We start from the raw sequence: 20145 nt of genomic DNA, 5'->3' as shown, positions 1-20145 counted from the left end.
CAACCTGCATGCAGGCATATGCTCTACCAAATAGCTACATTCTGGCCCCTCATTTCTACTTAACTCCCCTAGGAATAAAAGGGAGGAAATGGGGACATGAAGATGTAGGTCAGAAAATATAGGTATCAGATCTAATGGACAACATAAAGATTTTTAGGTATTAAAATTAGTCTGTATGCAGAATTCTTGCTAAATGACCCTTTAGCTACTCATCACAAAAACAAACAGAAGTGGGTAATTACGTGAGATAATTGTCATATTAGTTCCTCTTACTATAGAAACCTTTTCATAATCTGTATGTGTCCCATAATATCCTAATAAATAGATAAATATACTCAGTAACGGGACGGTGTGTGTGTGTGTTTGTGTGTGTGAGAAAGTGTTGTACTCAGAGCAAAGCTAGTGCTCTACCACGAGTCACCCCTCCACTTCTGGCTTTTTGGTGGTAAAGCGGAGATAAGTTTCACATTTTTCTACCTGGGCTGTCTTGGAACTGTGACCCTCAGATCTCAAGTGTCCTGAGCAGCTAAGATTACAGGCATGAGCTGCTAGAACCCAGCAGTAACATTTATTTTTAAAATTTACCCTAGTAAGAGTTGAAACTAAATTATTTGGACTTCCTCCATGTCCAGAACTGCGCTTACTACATATGGTCCTCCTTAAAGTTTCCAGATTGTCAAAAGTTCCCAGTTGAGAAAGGTCTGGAAGAAATAAGCTCCAAGAAGCCAAATTTTACTTTTAAAGGCTGGATGTGTTCCTCCATGCCAACCTAACCCTAACATTTACTCAGGCAGGGGAGAAAACCAGCTAGTACCTTGATGACTTCTGGCAACAGGAAGGCTCACTGCTATGAGTCTTCAACTATGCAAACCTGAGTTATATTGAAACTAAAGGATTCTGGGGGGGGGGGGAGATATATACACACACACATATATACTAATATTTACAGTACAGCACTCAATTGGTTTGCTCTTTGCTCTATGTATTTTGTTTTTATTTTTGCACTGTTGATGACTAAGCTCAAGGCCATACATATGCTCAGTAAGTGCTCTACCACCCCAAGCTCCAGCCTTATGTATTTTTAGGATTCCTTCAGTTCACCAATCACTATGTAGTTACACATTCCTTCCCTAAATGTACAAGTACTTGTTTTGGTGCCCCTGAACAAAGACAGCTTACAGATCCAAGCAGGTTTATCAGGCTCTATTTATTGCTTGATTGATTGATTTTTGGTCGGTCGTAGGGCTTGAACTTAGGGCTTGGGCCCTGTCCCTCAGTTCTTCAGCTCAAGGCGAGCGCTCTACCACTTGAGCCACAAAGCCACTTCTGGTTTTCTAGTGGTTTATTGGAGATAAGAGTCTCACCAACTTTCCTGCCCGGGCTGGCTTTGAACCAAGATCCTCAGATCTCAGCCTCCTGAGTAGCTAGGATTACAGGTGTGAGCCACAGGTGCCCGGCTATCAGGCTCTATAATCTTTATCTACTACACCACAGGATCTCTACAAATGGTTTCCTGAGTTTGCAGAACATTTCTTCCCTACAAATTTAAGATGATACATTCTGGGAACATACTAGCTCGTGCTATAAGGGAAGTTACTTAGTCTCTGTTACTACTGTAAAATACAGGTATTATTACATAAAATATCCACTTAGCTTCCCCAGTAACACCCAACCTGCTTTTGAGGAATTAGTTCCTCTAATACTGAAGATTGGTAAAGAGCATTATGACTCAAGTTAATCTGGTCTACATTCCCTAGCACACTGTTTCACAATTATGATAAGACCTATCATGCTTCCCAGAAAGCCACCTTAAAACATACCTGACTTAGGTCTTCACTATTCATTCTAGTCCAGGAATTGCCTCAGAAGTTTTCAATCACCTGAAAATTGAGAAATGAGCAATCAGACTTTTGAAGAGCAAGTTTTAAAGACATACAAAATAAAAGATAGAGATCCTGCATGCAGTTTACACATTACAGGAAAGAAACATGCAATTTTTAAGAAATTTTAAGTAACATTTCACTATGAATATCAATAAGGGATCCTATAGGGCTCATCCTTGTACATTTTAAAATAGCTGAAAAGAAAGCTTTACTTTGGGGTGCAGCAGGAGGTCTAATCTACAGTCATTGAAATTTTTACAATGTGTCATTTAAGATGTCAGACTTTGTGCCCAGGTTACATTACAGTCACGTGTGATGGGCAGGATTATTAGAAGTTATGGCTAATTTATGTGGCAGCATGTTTTTTCTTTTTACAGCTATTTTTTATTAAACAAGTTTTGCAAAGTTTTAACATTAAAATTAACAGCTAAAGATTTATTTATGCAAGTTGCTGTCACAGTTTATTATAAAAGAGAAATATGTGCTATTAAAATCAGACATTTAGGTTACCTTTGGTTTTTTGCGATGCATGTTAGCTTTACACATCCTGATTCTCTTGCGATAATTTTCCTTTAAAAAGGGGGGTATAGAGTGATCTCTTTTCATCAAAACAAGACATAATGCCCTGAAAGCTGACTTCAAACCATGGTTGAGAATTCAGTTATTTACACTTTATCACAATCTATAAATACATTGTTTTTGTTGGTGTGTTTTAAAAAGAAAAAAAAATGTCCATCATGCACTGCTGCAGGCAGCTTGGCACTTCATACAAGAGAATTTTTCACCCCCGAGCAGTTTAGGCGGCTCTCAGGGAAGGCATGAGAACGAGAACTCTTGAGAATTAGCAGAGGAGTGGAAATGGAGCCAACCAATTCCATCATGTCCTCTAAGTGGTCTCAGGAGGGAGTTCAGGGCCAGCCTATTGTGCCATATTGTATCCCAGGCCAGCTGAATTAACATTTCTAGATTGAAAGGGAAACCTTTAAGGGAACCCAGGGTTTTCTGAATTGTCCTATCTAAAGGCAAGTGTTAACCCCTTCTGAGCTCAGAGATTTGGTGTCCCTCTTTAGGACCACCTGGGAGCTTTACAGAAGGTATTAGTTTAGGTGGCTGGCACATTAAATATAATAGTTATGTATGAAAACCAATTCAATTTTTGATCAGTTGGGGTTTTCTTTCCAGAGATTAGAACATTTGATAGGACTTTCAACAACTGCCAGGGGGTAAAAAAGCTTTGGTTATTTTTTAACTAAAACTTAACAACTCAATAAACTTTTTTTTTTTTTGGTAAAACTTAAAATAAATCCCCCTCCCAACCATTTTAAAGAATGTCTCCAACTTTTAACAAGCCCATTAACTTTAGTTAATTTAAGTTTATTTGAAAAAGAAAGCTATTTTATTGTCCACCCAAAAAAATAAAATGACAATTCATCACATTTACTTTGATTAAAAAAGGACTAAACTTTATTGACAAACTGCTGCAGACATTTTGACATAAGTTTAAGCTACCTATTTAGGCAGACTTACACATGTAGCATTTAATCTTCCGAGAACAAAATGGGAGGACAGTACAAATCCAATTAGGACTTTAACTTATGTACAAAGTGGATTTTGATTCCTTTTTCATTCAGCTGCAGTGTCCCTTTTTATATCATGCTAGTGTTGAGACATACTTGACTAACTACCTTGGGAACAACTCAGTATTGACAATGTCAAGTTCATGGAAACTATCAGCTTTTGGCCTTAGTGTCCAAGTGAGCTTTTCATGGAGTGCAGAATCTCAGATGGACAAAATACTTCTTATTTTTAAATACTGAAATTTTATTCACAGAACTATTACTGAAAGATCATTCAATTTAAGTAGCCAGCTCTTCTCCCCCAAACAACCTCCTAAAATCCTACATCTCCCTCCCCCCCTAAGTATCTCTCAACACTGTATGTCTGGGGCTAGATTTCAAAACCCACATAATGAAAAAAGTCAGTTTTACAAACCTAATTTTGTTGTTTTTTAAGTCAATTAACATTAAAAAAAATTGCATCAACTATTTAATTCATGAGGATCTTTCATATTAAAATTTAACCTTAAGATTCAATCGCCATGTGCTTTTAAAGGAAATGTTTTTAGAGACATCTGAGCTCACTTTTACATAGTGGCACCTACTGCCGTTATAGTTTGTGATTTTAAATATTAAACAGCCCTGAATTTTGAAATGTAGCCTAGTTTGGGATTCTGCAACTACAACTTTACGGGATGCCTCAAATCAAAACTAAGAGAAAGTTAACAAACCTTTACTTCAAAACCTTTAAGCAAGCAATGTCACTTTTGAAACTAACAGGTTTTTTTTTTTACTCAACTTATTTTTTTATTATAAAAGGTACACTTCTGTTTTTATTTAAACAACAAAGAAAAAAGCATCTACACACTTAAAAAATTAATTCGATATTCCTAAATCTATTTTAACTCATTTTAAAATACTACATACAGAAGCCAGAATGCAGAGTTAAGAATGGAGGAAGGTGGGAAGAAGGGTACCACGAAGAAAAACACTTAGACAATTACTTGTCTGTTGTGGGTAAAGCAACAGGAATCCTGGGAGATACAAGAAATCAGTAACAACTTTGCTCATAACTGATATTTTCCCCTCCTGTTTGTTTTTAGTAACGTCCATATGGATGCTCTCTGTATGCTCCTTTCACTGGCCTAGCTGGGGGGGCCTTCAGAGATGGCTTGGTCCCATTCCAATCATCTTGGCCTGTGGGGAAATAAAAGAGTTTATAAGCCATGTATCAAAGCCATTTTCAAACTGATCAACAACACTGTTTTCTTTCAATTTTTTTTCTTCAAAGAACTTTACTTAGAATAGAAATATCACAATTAAAGGCTGCTATTTTGCCCCTTTTAGTTTCTTAATACTGCCCCAGTGGCCCTTACTCTATATTCTGGTCCTCCTGACCAACCTATTCAATTCCCCAGTTTTGAGTAAAAAGAAAAGAACACTCAGCAAAATGGATTTTTTCTGCAGCATTCTCCAGCAACAAAGTTCTCCATAGCAAACATGATTAATATACCGGGTCCCCAAATCTAGGAATTATTAATCTAGTGAGTCTGTAATGGCCTTTACTGATACCAGAGCTATTTAACAGGCAGCCTCAGGCAAGGTAACTAAACTTCTGGAAATCTTTCTGACTGGAATTGGATAGTCCTCCTTTTCATGCAACAGCAAGTCAGGTTTCCCAGTGGAAGTTTCCTCTGGTTCTTTGGAAGAAGCATGCAAAAGCCATATTAAAATTAAAAGGTCCCCCCCCTATCAGCAGAACTGGTACTCACTGCTTGGGGGAAGAGAGGGGAGTACCAGATACAATACAATCAAATGTTGCACTGTTGAACTGTTTAGAAAGATTGCTCAGTTCCTTTCTTATGTTAACAGTCCAAGTGGCTAATACTTGTAATCTTAGCTACTTGGATCAAGGTTTATTGCCAGCCCAGGAAGGAAGGTCTGTGATATTCTCATACCTTCAATTAACCACTGAAAAGCCTAAGTGGAGCTGTGGCTCAAGTGGTAGAGCTCTAGGCTTGAGCAAAAAAGGACAGCACCTAGGCCCCAAGTTCAAAGCCCAGGACCAATAACAAAGAAACAAAACAAACACAAAAATAGTCCAGCAGCCAGATTATTTGAGGTTGACATCCTCAAACAGTTTGCCTTTGTTAAAATAAAAAGCCTGTGATGATTACTTATTTCTATTGCTGACCTCATAGGAAGCTTATTTTCCCATTTATTCCTATGCTAATTCATTCCTGAAATATTTCTCCAGATGCCTGAATTCAGATACCTGTTGCCATGACCACAGGTCTTAAATTCCACACAAAGTCACAGAGACCCGTACTTAAGACTCATAGTATCACACTCCATGTCCATCATTTCCCAAGAGACTTCTGGGTACCAACAAGACAATTTATTTTTCTAGTTCTATTTTACAAATAAAGGTAAAGCCTAGAGCAAATTAACCATAGCAACATCATACCAGAAACACAACAGCCACCTATTTCTAGTTGTCTTTCCTTCAAAAAATAAAAAATGCAGTTTCAGTCAATCAAATACACAGGGCTCCTGATAAAAGGGAAGCACAGAGGTACTTATAAGCCCTTTTCAACTGTGGTACATGAAAAGAGCAGTGCAGTGTTAATGATGGCAACTACCTACTACTAGTAGGCTAAACCTGTTTAAAAAAAAAAAGTTTCCCCAGGGCAAGCAACTAATTAGCTACTCCTTATCATTACAAAGGGTTGAACTCATCTTGTCTGGAAGCAATAGATGCAAAACTCCTCTTTTTTTAGCTATGGTCAGAAAGAGACAGTAAACCAGTCTTAAGCCCTTTGCCAAGGACTTTCTGGAAGTCCCTCGGGTATGCTGAAAATACAGTATATTTAAAAGGCTGGTTTCTGCACATGGTACTCACTTCTCCCTCAGCAACCCACAGATGTGAGGCCATAATTGATGCTTGAGGGCACACTTGAGAAATATGTTTTGAACAAAACCTCAGGGAAGTCAGGTCCTGCTGCTGTTCCGGCTTCTATTGCTCTCATGGGATCAGGACAGAGTTGCGATGTCTCCAATACTATATGGAGGTGCCAGTAAACGTCCTGGCTTAGATCTAGCCTTACAGCCTCTTATCTGATGTAACAGGAATTACTTTTCCCTTTAAATGCCCTGAAGAACCACATGTCATCGAGCATCTGCTCTGCTTGAAAAAAAATATTTTTGTGCCAGTCCTGGGGCTTGAACTCAGGGCCTGGGTGCTATCCCTGAGCATTTTTGCTCAAGTCCAACACTCTACCATTTGAGCCACAGCTCCACTTCTGGCTTTTTGCTGGTTAACTGAAGATAAGAGTCTCATGGTCTTTCCTGCTGGCTTGGGCTGGCTTTGAACCACAAATTCTCAGATCTCAGCCTCCTGTGTAGCTATGATTACAGTGTGAGTTACCAACAGCTGACTTGAATTTTTTTTTAGTGAGACCCAAAGTTGCTTTAAAAATGAGTAGAGGGGGGCTGGGAAGGTGGCTCAGTGGTAGAGTGCTTGCCTTGCACGCATAAGGCCCTGGGTTCAATTCCTCAGCACCACATAAGCAGAAAAAGCCAGAAGTAGTGCTTTGGCTCAAGTTGTAGAGAGCTAGCCTTGAGCTGAAGAGCTGAAGAGCTGAGGGACAGTGCCCAGGCCCAGAGTTCAGGACCCACAATCGACAAAAAAACAAAACAAAACAAAATGAGTAGAGGGCTGGGAAGGTGGCTCAGCAGTAGAGTGCTTGCCTCCCACGCATGAGGCCCTGGGTTCAATTCCTCAGCACCACATAAACAGAAAAGGCCAGAAGTGGCGCTGTGGCTCAAGTGGGAGAGCCCTAGCCTTGAACTGAAATGCTCAGGGACAGCTCAAAGTTCAAGCCCTAGTACTGGTGCGTGTGTGTGCATGCACGAAGTTCCCTAACCCAACATAGATATCAGCAGCAAAGATCCAGTAACATAATCCAGATCAAGGCATCTCCTGTCTAAAGTAGAAACAATCGATATCAGCTAAAAAGTCTGCTTCTCCAATCTGTTCACTTGGACACAGCACCAGTTTTAAGGCATGCACATCATAAAATTCAAATAAGAGCAGGGCTCCTAATGCCACAGTTACCAACACAGTGATATTCTGAAATTTCTCCTAACGTGTGTGTCTGACTCTCAAGGATGCAGTCAACCAGCATCCTGCCAGGAGCTTCTTTGCATATTTGCCCCACCACAGAACTAAAGACATACCATAAGCTTCATAAGAATCTTGAACCTCCCCATGTCCATAGTCATAATACTCTGAGTCCCTGAAAATCAAAGACAAAAGTGTTAAAACAAGTAACAAAAACATCTCAGTCATGATGATAGGATTCTAGCCTTTAAAATTTTTAGAGGGCTAGGAAGGTGGCTCAGTGGTTGAGTGCTTGCTTTGCAGACACAAGGCCCTAGGTTCGATTCCTCAGCACCACATAAGCAGAAAAAGATGGAAGTGGCACTGTGGCTCAAGTGGTAGAACGCTAGCCTTGAGTTGAAGAACTGAGGGACAGTGCCCAGGCCCAGAGTTCAGGCCCCGACCCACAAAATAAATAAATAAATAAATTATATATATATATATATATATATTTTTTTTTTTTTTTTTGAGAACTCAGCCAGGTGTTGATGGCTCATGTCTATAATCCTAGCTACTCTGTAGGCTAAAGATCTGAGGACTGAGCCAGTCCCAGCAGGAAAGTCTGTACTCTCATCTCCAATTAACTACAAAAAGCTGGAAATGCTGCTGTGGCTCAAAAACAGTAGAGCACTGGCCTTGAGCATAAAAGTCCAGGGACAGTGCCCAGGCCCTAAGTTCAAGCCTCAGGACTGGCACAGAAGCATGAACATGCCCACACACAAACATACACACAAAATTATAAAGTATTCTGTAATGTAGTTATGGTATTTCTTAATAAATCAAAATTTAGCAGGGAGCTTCTGGCTCATGCCGATAATCCTAGCTACTCCAGAGGCTGAGATCTGAGGTTCAAAGCAGGAAAATCTGTGAGACTTATCACCAATTAACCACCAGAAAACCAGAAGTCGGGTTGTGGCTCAAAGTGGTAGAGTGCTAACCCTGAGCAAAAGAGGTCAGGGACAGCATCCAGGCAGTAAGTTCAAGCCCCATGATTGACAAAAATAAATGAAAATGAATAAATAAAAGATACTTTCTGCTTCTCTCCATATTGTTACAGCCCAGGAATTTACTATTCCCAGATTGTTACTCAAGTTTGTTGTCCCACATGTGTGCCTCAAATGTCAAAAGCAGAGAGCTAGGTGTGATGGTGTACCCCTGTGATCCTAGCACTCCAAAGGCTGAAATAGGAAGATCATGAATCTGAGGCAAGTTTGGGATCCAGAAAGGGGGTAGGGAAGGGACATAAACAAAAGGCAAAATTGGACTCATCCTGCTCCTAAATCTATCTAAATCTCTGTTACTCCAACTCCAAACATTTATCTCTGGGAGACAAAATAGTACTTCCATTGCCTGACTCACCCTTGGCTCTGGCTGTAATAGCCTTCATATCCTTCATAACTCTGCTCTGCATATGTATCATCATATCCCTGGAACAAATAAAACAATGAATTAAAGTCACAAACCTAGAGTAAGAAAGGTAATTAAAATTCACAGAGGTATAAGAGCTCCTAGATTAATAGAGTTGAAAATTTCCTCTAAAGTATTAATATCTTCTATGAACAGTCAAGAGAGAAAGAATTACTAAAAATAAACAAACCCAAATATGATATACCAGAGGGTAAATGCAGGTAGGAAAATACACTTGAACTATTATCAGGAGAAGCTACTTTAATAATATACTGTACAAAGCCAGGCACCAGTGGCTCACACCTTTAATCCTAGTTACTCAGGAGTCTGATCATGGTTTGAAGCCAGCCCAGGCAGGAAAGTCCATGACACCCTCATCTCCAATAAACTACTCAGAAAAAAACTGGAAGTGGCCCTGTGACTCAAGTGTTAGAGTACTAACCTTGAGCACAGAGAAGCTCAGGGACAGCTCCCAAGCCCTGAGTTCAAGTCCCAGGACTGGTAAAAACGAAACACTATACATTAAATAAAGCACTGGTTATTTCCAATTTAATCTACACACAGATAATAAACTATGCCTAAAGTGGAAAAATCTTCTCATAGTTCAATCCCTGTCATCCACATAAATGGCTAACATTCTGTCATTCAGTCTTCGGCAACCTTCTAGATATTGGGAAATGGAACATTATTTTAAAAATATCCTTACATATTCTTCGTATGTTTCTGGTGCAGGAGGTGGAGGTAAAGGTATTCTCTGGATGCCTGCTGTCCGAGCTCTTGGTGTTGGAGCACCCCTTGCACTAGGTAGGGGTGGCACTCCTCGAGTCACAGTGGCACCTCTGGTGATGGCACCTCTTACTGGAGTACCACGCACCAAAGCGCCCCGGGGTGGTACAACACCACGGCCTCTATTAAAAAAAAAAAGTTTATTTGATATGGAGCTCTTAATCAATAGGTCATCTTTATGCTCAGATTTGTTTGCAACTTCTGGAGCTACATACATTTTATGATGCCTTAGATTACTATCTAAGCAAAGAAGTACATGGTAAGTGACTCAGAGAGAACTTCTCCAGGTCATATAGTAGATCGGTGTGTATTTTGACAGTTCTGGACAGTTTAAATACTCCATAAACTTTTAGTCACAACAGTTAAAATTCTGAAGCTGGACCAATAAAAAAAAAAAAAAAAGCTAGGATTGTCTAAAAATGAAAAATCAAGTTTCAGTAGGACTGAAGCATCTGACTATAGCCAAAGTGCCTAAGATCTAGAATTTCATACCTGATATTACATCTTGAGAGCCCTACTAAGCTAGAGATAACAGCAGTACAGCTGAGCATTTGGGGCTCATGACTATAATCCTAACTACCCAAGAGGCTGAGATCGAAGGATCATGGTTCAAAGCTAGCCCAGGCAGAAAAGTCCCTGGGTAACTTTTATCTCCAATTAGCCACTGGAAAACCAGAAATAGAGTTGTGGCCCAAAGTGGTAGAGCACTAGCCTTGAGTAAAAAAGATCAGGGACAGTGCCCAGGCCCTGAGTTCAGTTTTGTTAGCCCAGGACTAACAAAACAAAACACCCAAAGCACCACCAAGAGAGAAATGGTATCAGTCAGTTTTTCATCCAATTTTTTGACTGCCTATTCTTACCTGGGAACAGGTGGAGGGGGAGGTGCAGCTCCCCGACCTCTTACTGGCACCCCACGTCCACGAGAGGGTTCAGGTACTCCATTCAAGTAGGACAGCTCTAGAAATTGTTCCTGGCAAATATCATCCATCATATCCTAGGAAAAGAAGGTATACTATGGAATACCTCCATCTACTGAAGTCATCTGGTCTACCTGAACCTTGTATGCTAAGAATAACAAATAACTGAAAGCCCAGAAAAGTCCTAGGGCACTCATCCACTGAAGTCAAATTATACCCTACTAGTTACTTCTTTGAGCAAAGTCTATGGCAGAATCCCTCGTTTTTCACATGGAGTTCTTCAGGATGTGGTCCTTGACTAGCTCTCCAGATCAATCTCATCTTCTCTCCATGTATAGCTTCCTATCAAGCCATGTTAGACAACTTACAGTTCAGAGCCTAGCAAACTCATATATCCATTCTCTGCAAAAAGTTTCCTTTTCCTAAAGTAATAAAAGCCACTACATTAATGAAGTTCTATGAATTAGGTACTATATAATTTTTCTATAGATTTTCTAGTTTAATATTAGAAACGATCCTGGGTAAATCGCCCCACTTTACAGTTGGGAAAAAACCCTAGCCTTGAGCTAAAGAGGTGAGGGACAGCGTCCAGGCCCAGAGTTCAAACCCACAACTGAAAACAAAAGAAAAAGAAAAGAAAAAGAAATTTAAGGACTTCAGGGTGTTTCAATATAATACCTTAAAGAGAAAAAGAATTCCCATCAATGGAAAACTATCTTTGAGTTTTTCCCTAGGATATTTTGCATTTTGAAAAATTGGGCAGGAGGGGTGATGTCTTAGGGCTTGAACTCAGGGCCTCTCTTGCTTATCATTTTCAATCAATGCTAGCTATAGCCATACTTCCACTTCTAGCTTTTTGCTATTTAATTGGACTTTACTACCCAGTCTGGCTTCAAACTTTCAGATCTCAAAACTCCTGACTAGCTAGGATTACAGGAATGAGCCACAGGTGCACCCAACTTTTTTTTTTTGTTTTGTGACAGTGTCTTGCTAAATTGCCCTAGCTATCCTCAAACTTATGATTCTCCTGCCTCAGTTTCTTGAGTAGTTGGAATTATAGAGGTGAGCAACTAAGCCCATATAGGCTCTAAAAATTTTTTAATTTTAAATTTTAGCTATTTGAGGTTGAATATCAAATATTTGGAGGAAAAATAGTGATTGAAACATCAGAAACAGTCTCAAAGTTCTTTAATTAAAATTGAGAAAGATATGTTCATCATTAAAATTAAGAGATGGGTAGGGAAGGTGGCTCAGTGGTAGAGTGCTTGCCTTGCATGTATGCACGAGGCCCTGGGTTCAATTCCTCAGCACCACATAAGCAGAAAAAGCCGAAAGTGGTGCTATGGCTCAAGTGGTAGAACACTAGCCTTGAGTTGAAAAGCTGAGGGACAGTGACCAGGCCCAGAGTTCAGGCCCCACAACAGACAAAAAAAAAAAAAGAAATAAAAATAAATTAATTAATAAAACTAAAGAGGTGATAAAGTTCAGCATTACCCATGTTAGAGGCCTATAAAGCTTTGATATGTAGCTACTCAGGAGGCTGAGATCTGAGGATCATGGTTCAGAGCCACCCCTGGCAGCAAAGTCCCTGAGACTTTTATCTCCAATTAACTACCAGAAAACCAGAAGTGGCACTGTGGCTCAAGAGGTAGAGTGCTCGCCTTGAGCTGAAGAGCTGAGGGACAGCGCTCAGGCCCAGAATTCAAGCCCTATGACCAACAAAAAAAAAAAAAAAAAAAACCCAAACAAAACACCTTTGATGGGGCTGGGAAGATGGCTCAGTGGTAGAGCGCTTGCCTTGCATGCATGAAGCCCTGGGTTCGATTCCCCAGCACTACATAAGCAAAAAGAAAAAAAGCTGGAAGTGGCGCTGTGGCTCAAGTGGTAGAGCACTGGCCTTGAGCAGCAGAGCTCAGGGACAATGATCAGGCCCAGAGTTCGAGCCCCACGACGAACAACAACAACAAAAAAAAAACCTTTGATATGCTGTCACTTTCTTTGACGTTACCTTTAGTTCTAACATTTTATTGTTTATTTATTGTTTTGGTCATGTCTTCTTAGTTCTGGTAATGACAACATGACCCACACCTCAATTTTGAGTCATATTTCAAATGTACTTCAGATTTCACACTTGTAAACTACAACCATCATGCCTTGCTAAAAGGCAAAAACAATACCAATTTCTACTCATTCAATAATAACTTGGGTCAAGTGTCCTTACTCCGAAAATCTGAAATGCTTCAAAATCCACAACTTTTTCTTTTTTTGGGGGGGGGGGGGGGCGGGGGGAGGTCCGGTCGTGGGGCCTGAACTCTGGGCCTGGGCGCTGTCCCTCAGCTCCTCAGCTCAAGGCTAGCGCTCTACCACTTGAGCCACAATGCCACTTCTGGCTTTTTTCTTTTTCTTTTTTTTTCTTTTCTTTTTCTTTTTTTTTTTTTTGGTCGGTCATGGGGCTTGAACTCTGGGCCTGAGCGCTGTCCCTCAGCTCTTCAGCTCAAGGCGAGCGCTCTACCACTTGAGCTACAGTGCCACTTCCGGTTTTCTGGTGGTTTATTGGAGATAAGAGTCTCACGGTCTCTCCTGCCCGGGCTGGCTTTGAACCATGATCCTCAGATCTCAGCCTCCTGAGTAGCTAGGATTACAGGAGTGAGCCACCAGCGCCCGGCTTCTGGCTTTTTTCTTTTTGCTTATGTGGTGCTAAGGAATCGAACCCAGGGCCTCAGGCATGCAAGGCAAGTGCTCTACCACTGAGCCACCTTCCCAGCCCCAATCCACAACTTTTGAGTGTTGACAAGATGCTGCAAGTAGAAAATTCCACACTGACTTTATACAGCGGGTTGCAGTCAAACAGAGCAACATTTTACCTTCAGTTGTAGGGATGCAGCTCAGTAGTAGAGTAGCTGCCTATCATGTGTAGAGGCCTGTATTCAATCTCCAGTGCCAGAGATAATAAATACCTTCAAACTATGTATAAGGTGTTTATGAAATGAGTTTTATTTCAGACATTATGTATATGCAAATAATCTAGAATGGGGGAGGGATTCTAGAGGGATTCTCAATATGTAATCTGACTAGGTAAATAAAATTTGTTCCCTGGGGGCTACAGGTGAGGCTCAGTGGTAATGTTCCTTTGTAGTACAAAGGCCTAACTTCAACCCCAATACTATCCTCCCAAACAAACAAATAAACAAACAAACAAAAGGATACCCTGGCAGGTCCCCAAATTTTCATAAATCTCAGTTAATCTCACCCTCTGTAGTATCTCATGAATGGTCAAGTAACAGATGTCACTTCCAAATCACTATACTTGAGTAAACTCTACAAACCAGGAACACTCAAGTCCATCAGGTCAGAACAGCTATTAACACTAATCAGATGCTGCATGTTTCTTGTCAGCTATAGACTCAAAAGTCTCAATCATACACTCTACCTTACTCATTTTTCTAATATGATTTCCACACTAGCACCAAAATATTTAGCTTGATGAACAATTAAATCCTTGTTAACCAGCTACAGAATAGAGCCACATTATGGACCCAATATATTAATAGATACTACTACACAATAAAAAACTACTTTAGAAGAAGGGTAGAGTAGTCTTGGGACACAATGCAATGAGAACTAGATACAAGAAATGGGAAAAAAAATCTCATAAATTATTAGAAAGCAGAACATGGAATACAATTTCAGGTTAGGCCAAGACCCTGGTTAAGAAACCTAGCCTAAAGCTGGCTCACACCTGTAATCCTAGCTACTCAGGAGGCTGAGATCTGTGGATCTCGTTTCAAAGCCAGCCTGGGCAGGAATGTCCATGAGACTCTTAATCTCCAATTAACCACCAGAAAAGTGGCGCCGTGGCTCAAGTGGTAGAGCACTAGCTTTGAAATGAAGAGCTCAGGGACAGTGCCCAGGCCCAGAAGTTCAAGCCCTGTGACTGACAAAAACACAGACAAACAAAAAAACATATAAGCAGTTCTCAGATACAGACAGCATGGATTTCCTTACTGGTACTAGAAACTTCTTGACTTCCTCCATGGCATGAGCCATAAGAGCGTAAGCTTCACATGGGGGTCCAAAGACTTCAATGAAGACATGCAGGTCCATGTTCAAATGGGCATATTTGGGGTCTCCACCTTTGCGAAGCTCTTCTTCCTTTAGAAAAATGCAGAGAAATAGCTAATTACAAGGAGTAAGAAAAACAAATTTACCTCTAAGCCAAACAGACAGTAAGATATAAACCCAATGCCTAAGAAAAATAGTAAACCTCTGTCATTATCATTTGGTTTTAATTCCTATAATCCTATAAAAGAAAAGCCCATTTTTTTGTGTTTATTGTGTTTCAAATCAACAGAAAAATATTTTGAGAAAATAAAATACAAGCTGGCCGCAGGTGGCTTACACCTTTAATACTAGCTACTGATCTGAGGATCAGTTCAAAGCTAGCCCAGGCAAGAAAGTCCATGAGACTCTTATTTCCAATAAACTTCTCAGAAAACCAGAAGTTGTACTGTGGCTCAAGTGGTAGAGTGCTAGCCTTGAGCTGAAGAGCTGAGGGACAGTGCCCAGGCCCAGAGTTGAAGCCCCATGACTGACAAAAAATAAAAATTAAATAATTAATTAAATTAAATACAAAAAAACTCAACAGGGTAGTTGGGCACTGTTGGCTCATATCTATAATCCTAGCCACTCAGGAGTCTGAGATCTAAGGATTGTAGTTCCAAACCAACCTGGCTATGAAAATCTGTGAGACTCTTATAACTATCAAAAAAAAAAAAGCCAAAAGTAGAGCTGTAGCTGAAGTGGTAGAGAGCTCTGAGCACAAAAGCTCAGGGATAGCATCCAGGCATCATAGTTCAAGCCCCACGCACACACACACAACTCCATAGGAAATAATTTACACAAACTGATACTTGGTTAACTATTTTCTTAAATCACTGAGGTATTTCGCTGGAGCTCTTATTAGAAGACATAAAACAGAAAAAAACTTTTAATTCTAGTTCCCATTCAGATAATAGCAGTTTGCTAAGCATTTACTTGTATTCAAATATGTATGTATCATGGCCTTGTGTTTATTTTAAAATCCTAGGTAGAGCTCTTGCTAAACACCACTAGCTCTACTTATCTGGCCTATGTAGTCTGGGAAGTTCCTAGGAAAGAAAGACAGAAACAAACAAAGCTGACTTAGGTTTTAGCTGAAATACCAAGCTTCAATTTAACTGTATGCATCTAATGAAAAATGTTACTGGACAAGAGTACAAGATGTGTCAATTAAGCTATATAAAAGTTTTTAAGGCTGGGAAGGTGGCTCAGTGGTAGAGAGCTTGCCTCGCATACATGAGGCCCTGGGTTTGATTCCTCAGCACCACATAAGCAGAAAAGGCTGGAAGTGGCACCCTGGCTCAAATGGTAGAACACTAGCCTTGAGCTGAAGAGCTGAGGGACAGCGCCCAGGCCCAGAGTTCACGCCCCACAATCGACAGAAAAAAAAAAAGTTTTTAAAACTTAAGCAGGTATGCTTCATCTAAAAAGTTAACCCTTAAGGACTTGACTATTATGTTGTAGTGGGAAATTTCTTGGTATTTACAATTAAAGTGTATAGGGCGATGGTATGGAAAAGAGTTCAGCATTAGGTAGGTTCTACTGACAAGATTACTCATGGTTCTCAGAAAATATGCTTTGATATCTCACATTCCAGCTTGCATGAAAACAAACCATCTAATCCTCAAACTCACCTGCTGCTCTCACTTTTTCTTATCATTAGAAAGGCATACACTGTTTTTACAATCTAGGTAAGTTTTAGCTCCTATTTCAAGGTTTCACAGAAGTTTGCCATCACCAAATATTTTTATTACTATGCAACCAAAATTCAGAAAGGAAATAATCACCAAGACACATTTAGGCTCTTCTACAGTTACTAAGCAAGTACATTAACTTGGTTTATAATCTCTTATGTGAAACGCAAGAGTAAAGGGGCTCTACTTTCTACATCTGTAAGAATAAGGGTGGTTCTGCCTCACTGCTGTAACTTACCTTGGCTTTATCTCTCATTGAGCCCTTTCCCAGAACAGAGATCTTTGCACCAGTCTCTTCCTGCAGTCTTTTGATTGTATTTCCTTGTGGTCCAAGAATCTTCCCCACAAAATTGAACTGACAGAAAAATTGAAAAATTTCTAAGTATACATTATCCTATAAAAATTCCTACATTATTTCATTTGATTTTCAACATTAGAACATTATGGTTTCCATTTTACTGAAGGGTATACAAAAGCTACTATTAAAGGTTATTTAACTAGTTAGTGGTAGTTTCTAGATCTGAGTTTGGGCTTTCAAATATATAGTCTGGTGCTTTCCCTACACATTACAATCTTTAATACTTTTTAAATAAACATATTAAAATCTAAAATTTCAAGCCAGGTGCTGGTGGCTTGCGCCGGTAATCCTAGCTACTCAGGAGGCTGAGATCTGAGGGTCTTGGTTCAAAGCCAGTCCAGGCAGGAAAGTCCGTGAGACTCTTATCTCCAATAAACCACTAGAAAACCGAAGTGGCACTGTGGTTCAAGCGGTAGAGCGCTCACCTTGAGCTGAAGAGCTCAGGAACAGCGCCCAAGCCCAGAGTTCAAGCCCCACAACTGGGAAAAAAAAAATCTAAAATTTTAGCCTCCTGATTAGCTAGGATTATAGGCATGAGCCACTTGTCTTTGGTTTATATATCTTTTTTTTATTTAATTTCAGATTATATTTGAAAGAGAGCAACTCTTCAGGATTTTCTTTTTTTTTTGGGTCAGTTGTGGGGCTTGAACTCTGGGCTTGGGCCCTGTCCCTCAGCTCTTCAGCTCAAGGCAAGTGCTCTACAGCTTACGCCATAGCGGCACTTCCAGTCCAGTGGTTTATTGGAGATAAGATTCTCACGGACTTTCCTGCCCGGGCTGGCTTTGAACCATGATCCTCAGATCTCAGCCTCCTCAGTAGCTAGGATTACAGGCATGTGCCACCAGCTCCCGCCAGGATTTTATTTTCTTTCAACTTAGAACTTGAACCAAACATCTGAAAAAGAAATTTTGATTGTGACAAAATAATTATTATAAATGGAGCTCAATCCTAGCTTTTTAGTTGGGGGGTGGAGGGGTTATCCATCCATCCCTGGGCTTGAACTCAGGGTCTGGGCACTGTCCCTGAGTTTTTTTGCTCATAACTAGTACTCTACCACTTGAGTCACAACTCTGCTTTCACTTTTTGGGGGATGAGTAAGAGTCTCATAGACTTTCCTGCCTGGGCTGATATTCAATAGCAATGCTCAGATCTCAGCCTACTATGTACTAAGATTACACCACTACCGCTTGACCAATCCTAGCATTCTGGGAGGTGATAACTCAAGCCAGCTTGGGCAAAAAGATGTTTGTGAGACTGCATCTCAACCAATGGCTGGACATGGTAGCATGCAACTATTATCCCAGCTTGGGGGAAGCTTAATAGTGGGATATAGTGGCAAACGCTCAATTACACAAGGAAGCACAAGTAGAAGGAACATAGCCCAGACTGTAGTACTATGCCTAAAATGAGACCCTACTTTGAAAATAACCAATGTAAAATGGACTGGAGGTGTGGCTCTACTAATAAAGTACTGCCTAGCAAATAAAAGGCTGTTCAATCCCCAGTACTAAGTACTACTACTCAATAAGAAAAAAGAGAGGGGCTGGGAAGGTGGCTCAATGGTAGAGTGCTTGCCTTGCATGCATGAGGCCCTGGGTTCGATTCCTCAGCACCACATAAGCAAACAGAAAAAAGCCGGAAGTGGCGCTGTGGCTCAAGTGGTAGAGCGCTAGCCTTGAGCTGAAGAGCCCAGAGTTCAGGCCCCATGACTGGACCCCCCCCAAAAAAAAAAAGAAAGTAGAATGGGTTGGGAGGAGGACACGGAATGTGGCTTAGTGGTAGAGTGTTTGCCTAACATGTATGAGGCCCTGGTTTGATTCCTCAGTACTACAAAAACAAAAATAAAAACTAATAAAAGGAAAAAAAAAAAGAGAGCCAAGTGCTGGTGGCTTACACCTGCAATCCTAGCTACTCAGGAGGATGAGATATGAGGATTGTGGTTTGAAGCTAGCGTGAGTAGGAAAGTCTGTGAGACTCTTATCTCCAACACGAAGTGGAGCTGTGGCTCAAACTAGTAGAGCCCTAGATAGCCTTGAGCAAAAGAGCTCAGTGACAGTGCCCATGGCCTGAGTTCAAGCCCCACAACTGACAACAAATGAACAAACAAACATTATATTTGTTCCTGACTATAGCTTTGATATTAGTATGTTTCAACTGTAAAAAACAGGTAATATACTGTGGAAGAGAAGCTTCAAAGGCTTCAGTTCTTATATACTGCAATCCCTGGAAGTCTTTATCATTTTCCAAAGACTGCCCTACTGACAAAATTAAATCAGAGGAGAGATACTTTAGTCTTACCTTTGGATACTGCTTGACAGGTATCAGCACCCGTTCTTTTAGCTTCATATTTTTATGAGAAAACAAATCCAAGTAGTTCTCTTCATCATCTTTTTTTGAATCCCCTTTCTGAATCTTCTCAATTTCTAAACAGAAAAACAGGATTTATTTCTACTCAGGTTAAAAACAAAACAAAAACTGCCAAGACTACTTAAAGCAATAGCATGGATTACTGTATAAAATGAATGTGCAATTTTAGACAGAATGGCTGAAGTCACCAAAGCCTGCCTCCATTAAGAGCTGTCTGCTGTCCACCATCACCTGAAGTCTCTACACTCACTAGACATTATATTTGATTTCAGAGTAAATGAATTTAATAAAATAATAGAGTGAGATGGGTCAAGACTGATAAAGGGATTTAAACAAGTCAAAATATCAAGGAGATTAAAAAACAAGTGCTATACTCAGCTACTCTGAGGTTGAGATAAGAGAATCTTGTTCAGCTAAGTGCGGGTGGTTCACACCTGTAATCCTAACTACTCAGGAGGCTGAGCTCTAAGGATCTTAGTTCAAAGCTGGCCCAGTCAGGAAAGTCCATGAGATTCTTATCTCCAATAAAACCCATCAGAAAACCAGAAGTTGCACTGTGGCTCAAGTGGTAGAGTGCTAGCCTTGAGCTGAAGAGCTGAGGGACAGCACCCAGGCCAAGTTCAAGCCCCATAACCAAAAAAAAAAAAAAAAAATCTTGGCTCAAAGCCAGCACAGGCAGACAAATCTGGGAGACTCATATTTACAATTAACCAGTCAAAAGCTTGAAGTAAGGGGCTAGGGGGATGGCTCAAGTGGTAAGAGTGCCAGCTATGAAAGAAACAAGAGCTTCAAGTCCTGTCTTCAAGCCCCAGTATCAAACCTGAACTTTTTGTACAATATACACTTAAAAAAAAAAAAAGGTAACAGGAGAATAAAATAGTGTTAGGGTCCAGGTATCAGTAGGAGTAGGAGAGAAT

General features: G+C 40.3%; 1 protein-coding gene across 1 annotated transcript in view; it reads right to left on the bottom strand.

The window, feature by feature from the left end:
- Positions 1–2251: 2251 nt before the first annotated feature.
- Khdrbs1 (KH RNA binding domain containing, signal transduction associated 1) overlaps positions 2252–20145 on the bottom strand; it is a 33506-nt gene continuing 15612 nt past the window's right edge. Inside the window, exons 2-9 of the mRNA XM_070008855.1 lie at positions 19160–19284; positions 16742–16858; positions 14717–14863; positions 10655–10788; positions 9715–9916; positions 8961–9028; positions 7679–7737; positions 2252–4636 (exon numbers count right to left, since the gene is read on the bottom strand). Of these exons, the coding sequence (XP_069864956.1) occupies positions 4539–4636; positions 7679–7737; positions 8961–9028; positions 9715–9916; positions 10655–10788; positions 14717–14863; positions 16742–16858; positions 19160–19284 (950 nt within the window). The 3' untranslated portion in view covers positions 2252–4538. The remainder of the gene's footprint in view (positions 4637–7678; positions 7738–8960; positions 9029–9714; positions 9917–10654; positions 10789–14716; positions 14864–16741; positions 16859–19159; positions 19285–20145) is intronic.

Source organism: Dipodomys merriami, unplaced genomic scaffold (genome assembly GCF_024711535.1).
Source record: "Dipodomys merriami isolate MVZ:Mamm:240054 unplaced genomic scaffold, mDipMer1.0.p SCAF_71, whole genome shotgun sequence".
In the NCBI taxonomy this organism is placed as follows: domain Eukaryota; kingdom Metazoa; phylum Chordata; class Mammalia; order Rodentia; family Heteromyidae; genus Dipodomys; species Dipodomys merriami.
The sequence above is the reverse complement of the archived record's forward strand: the minus strand, read 5'-3'. Positions and strand labels throughout refer to the sequence as shown.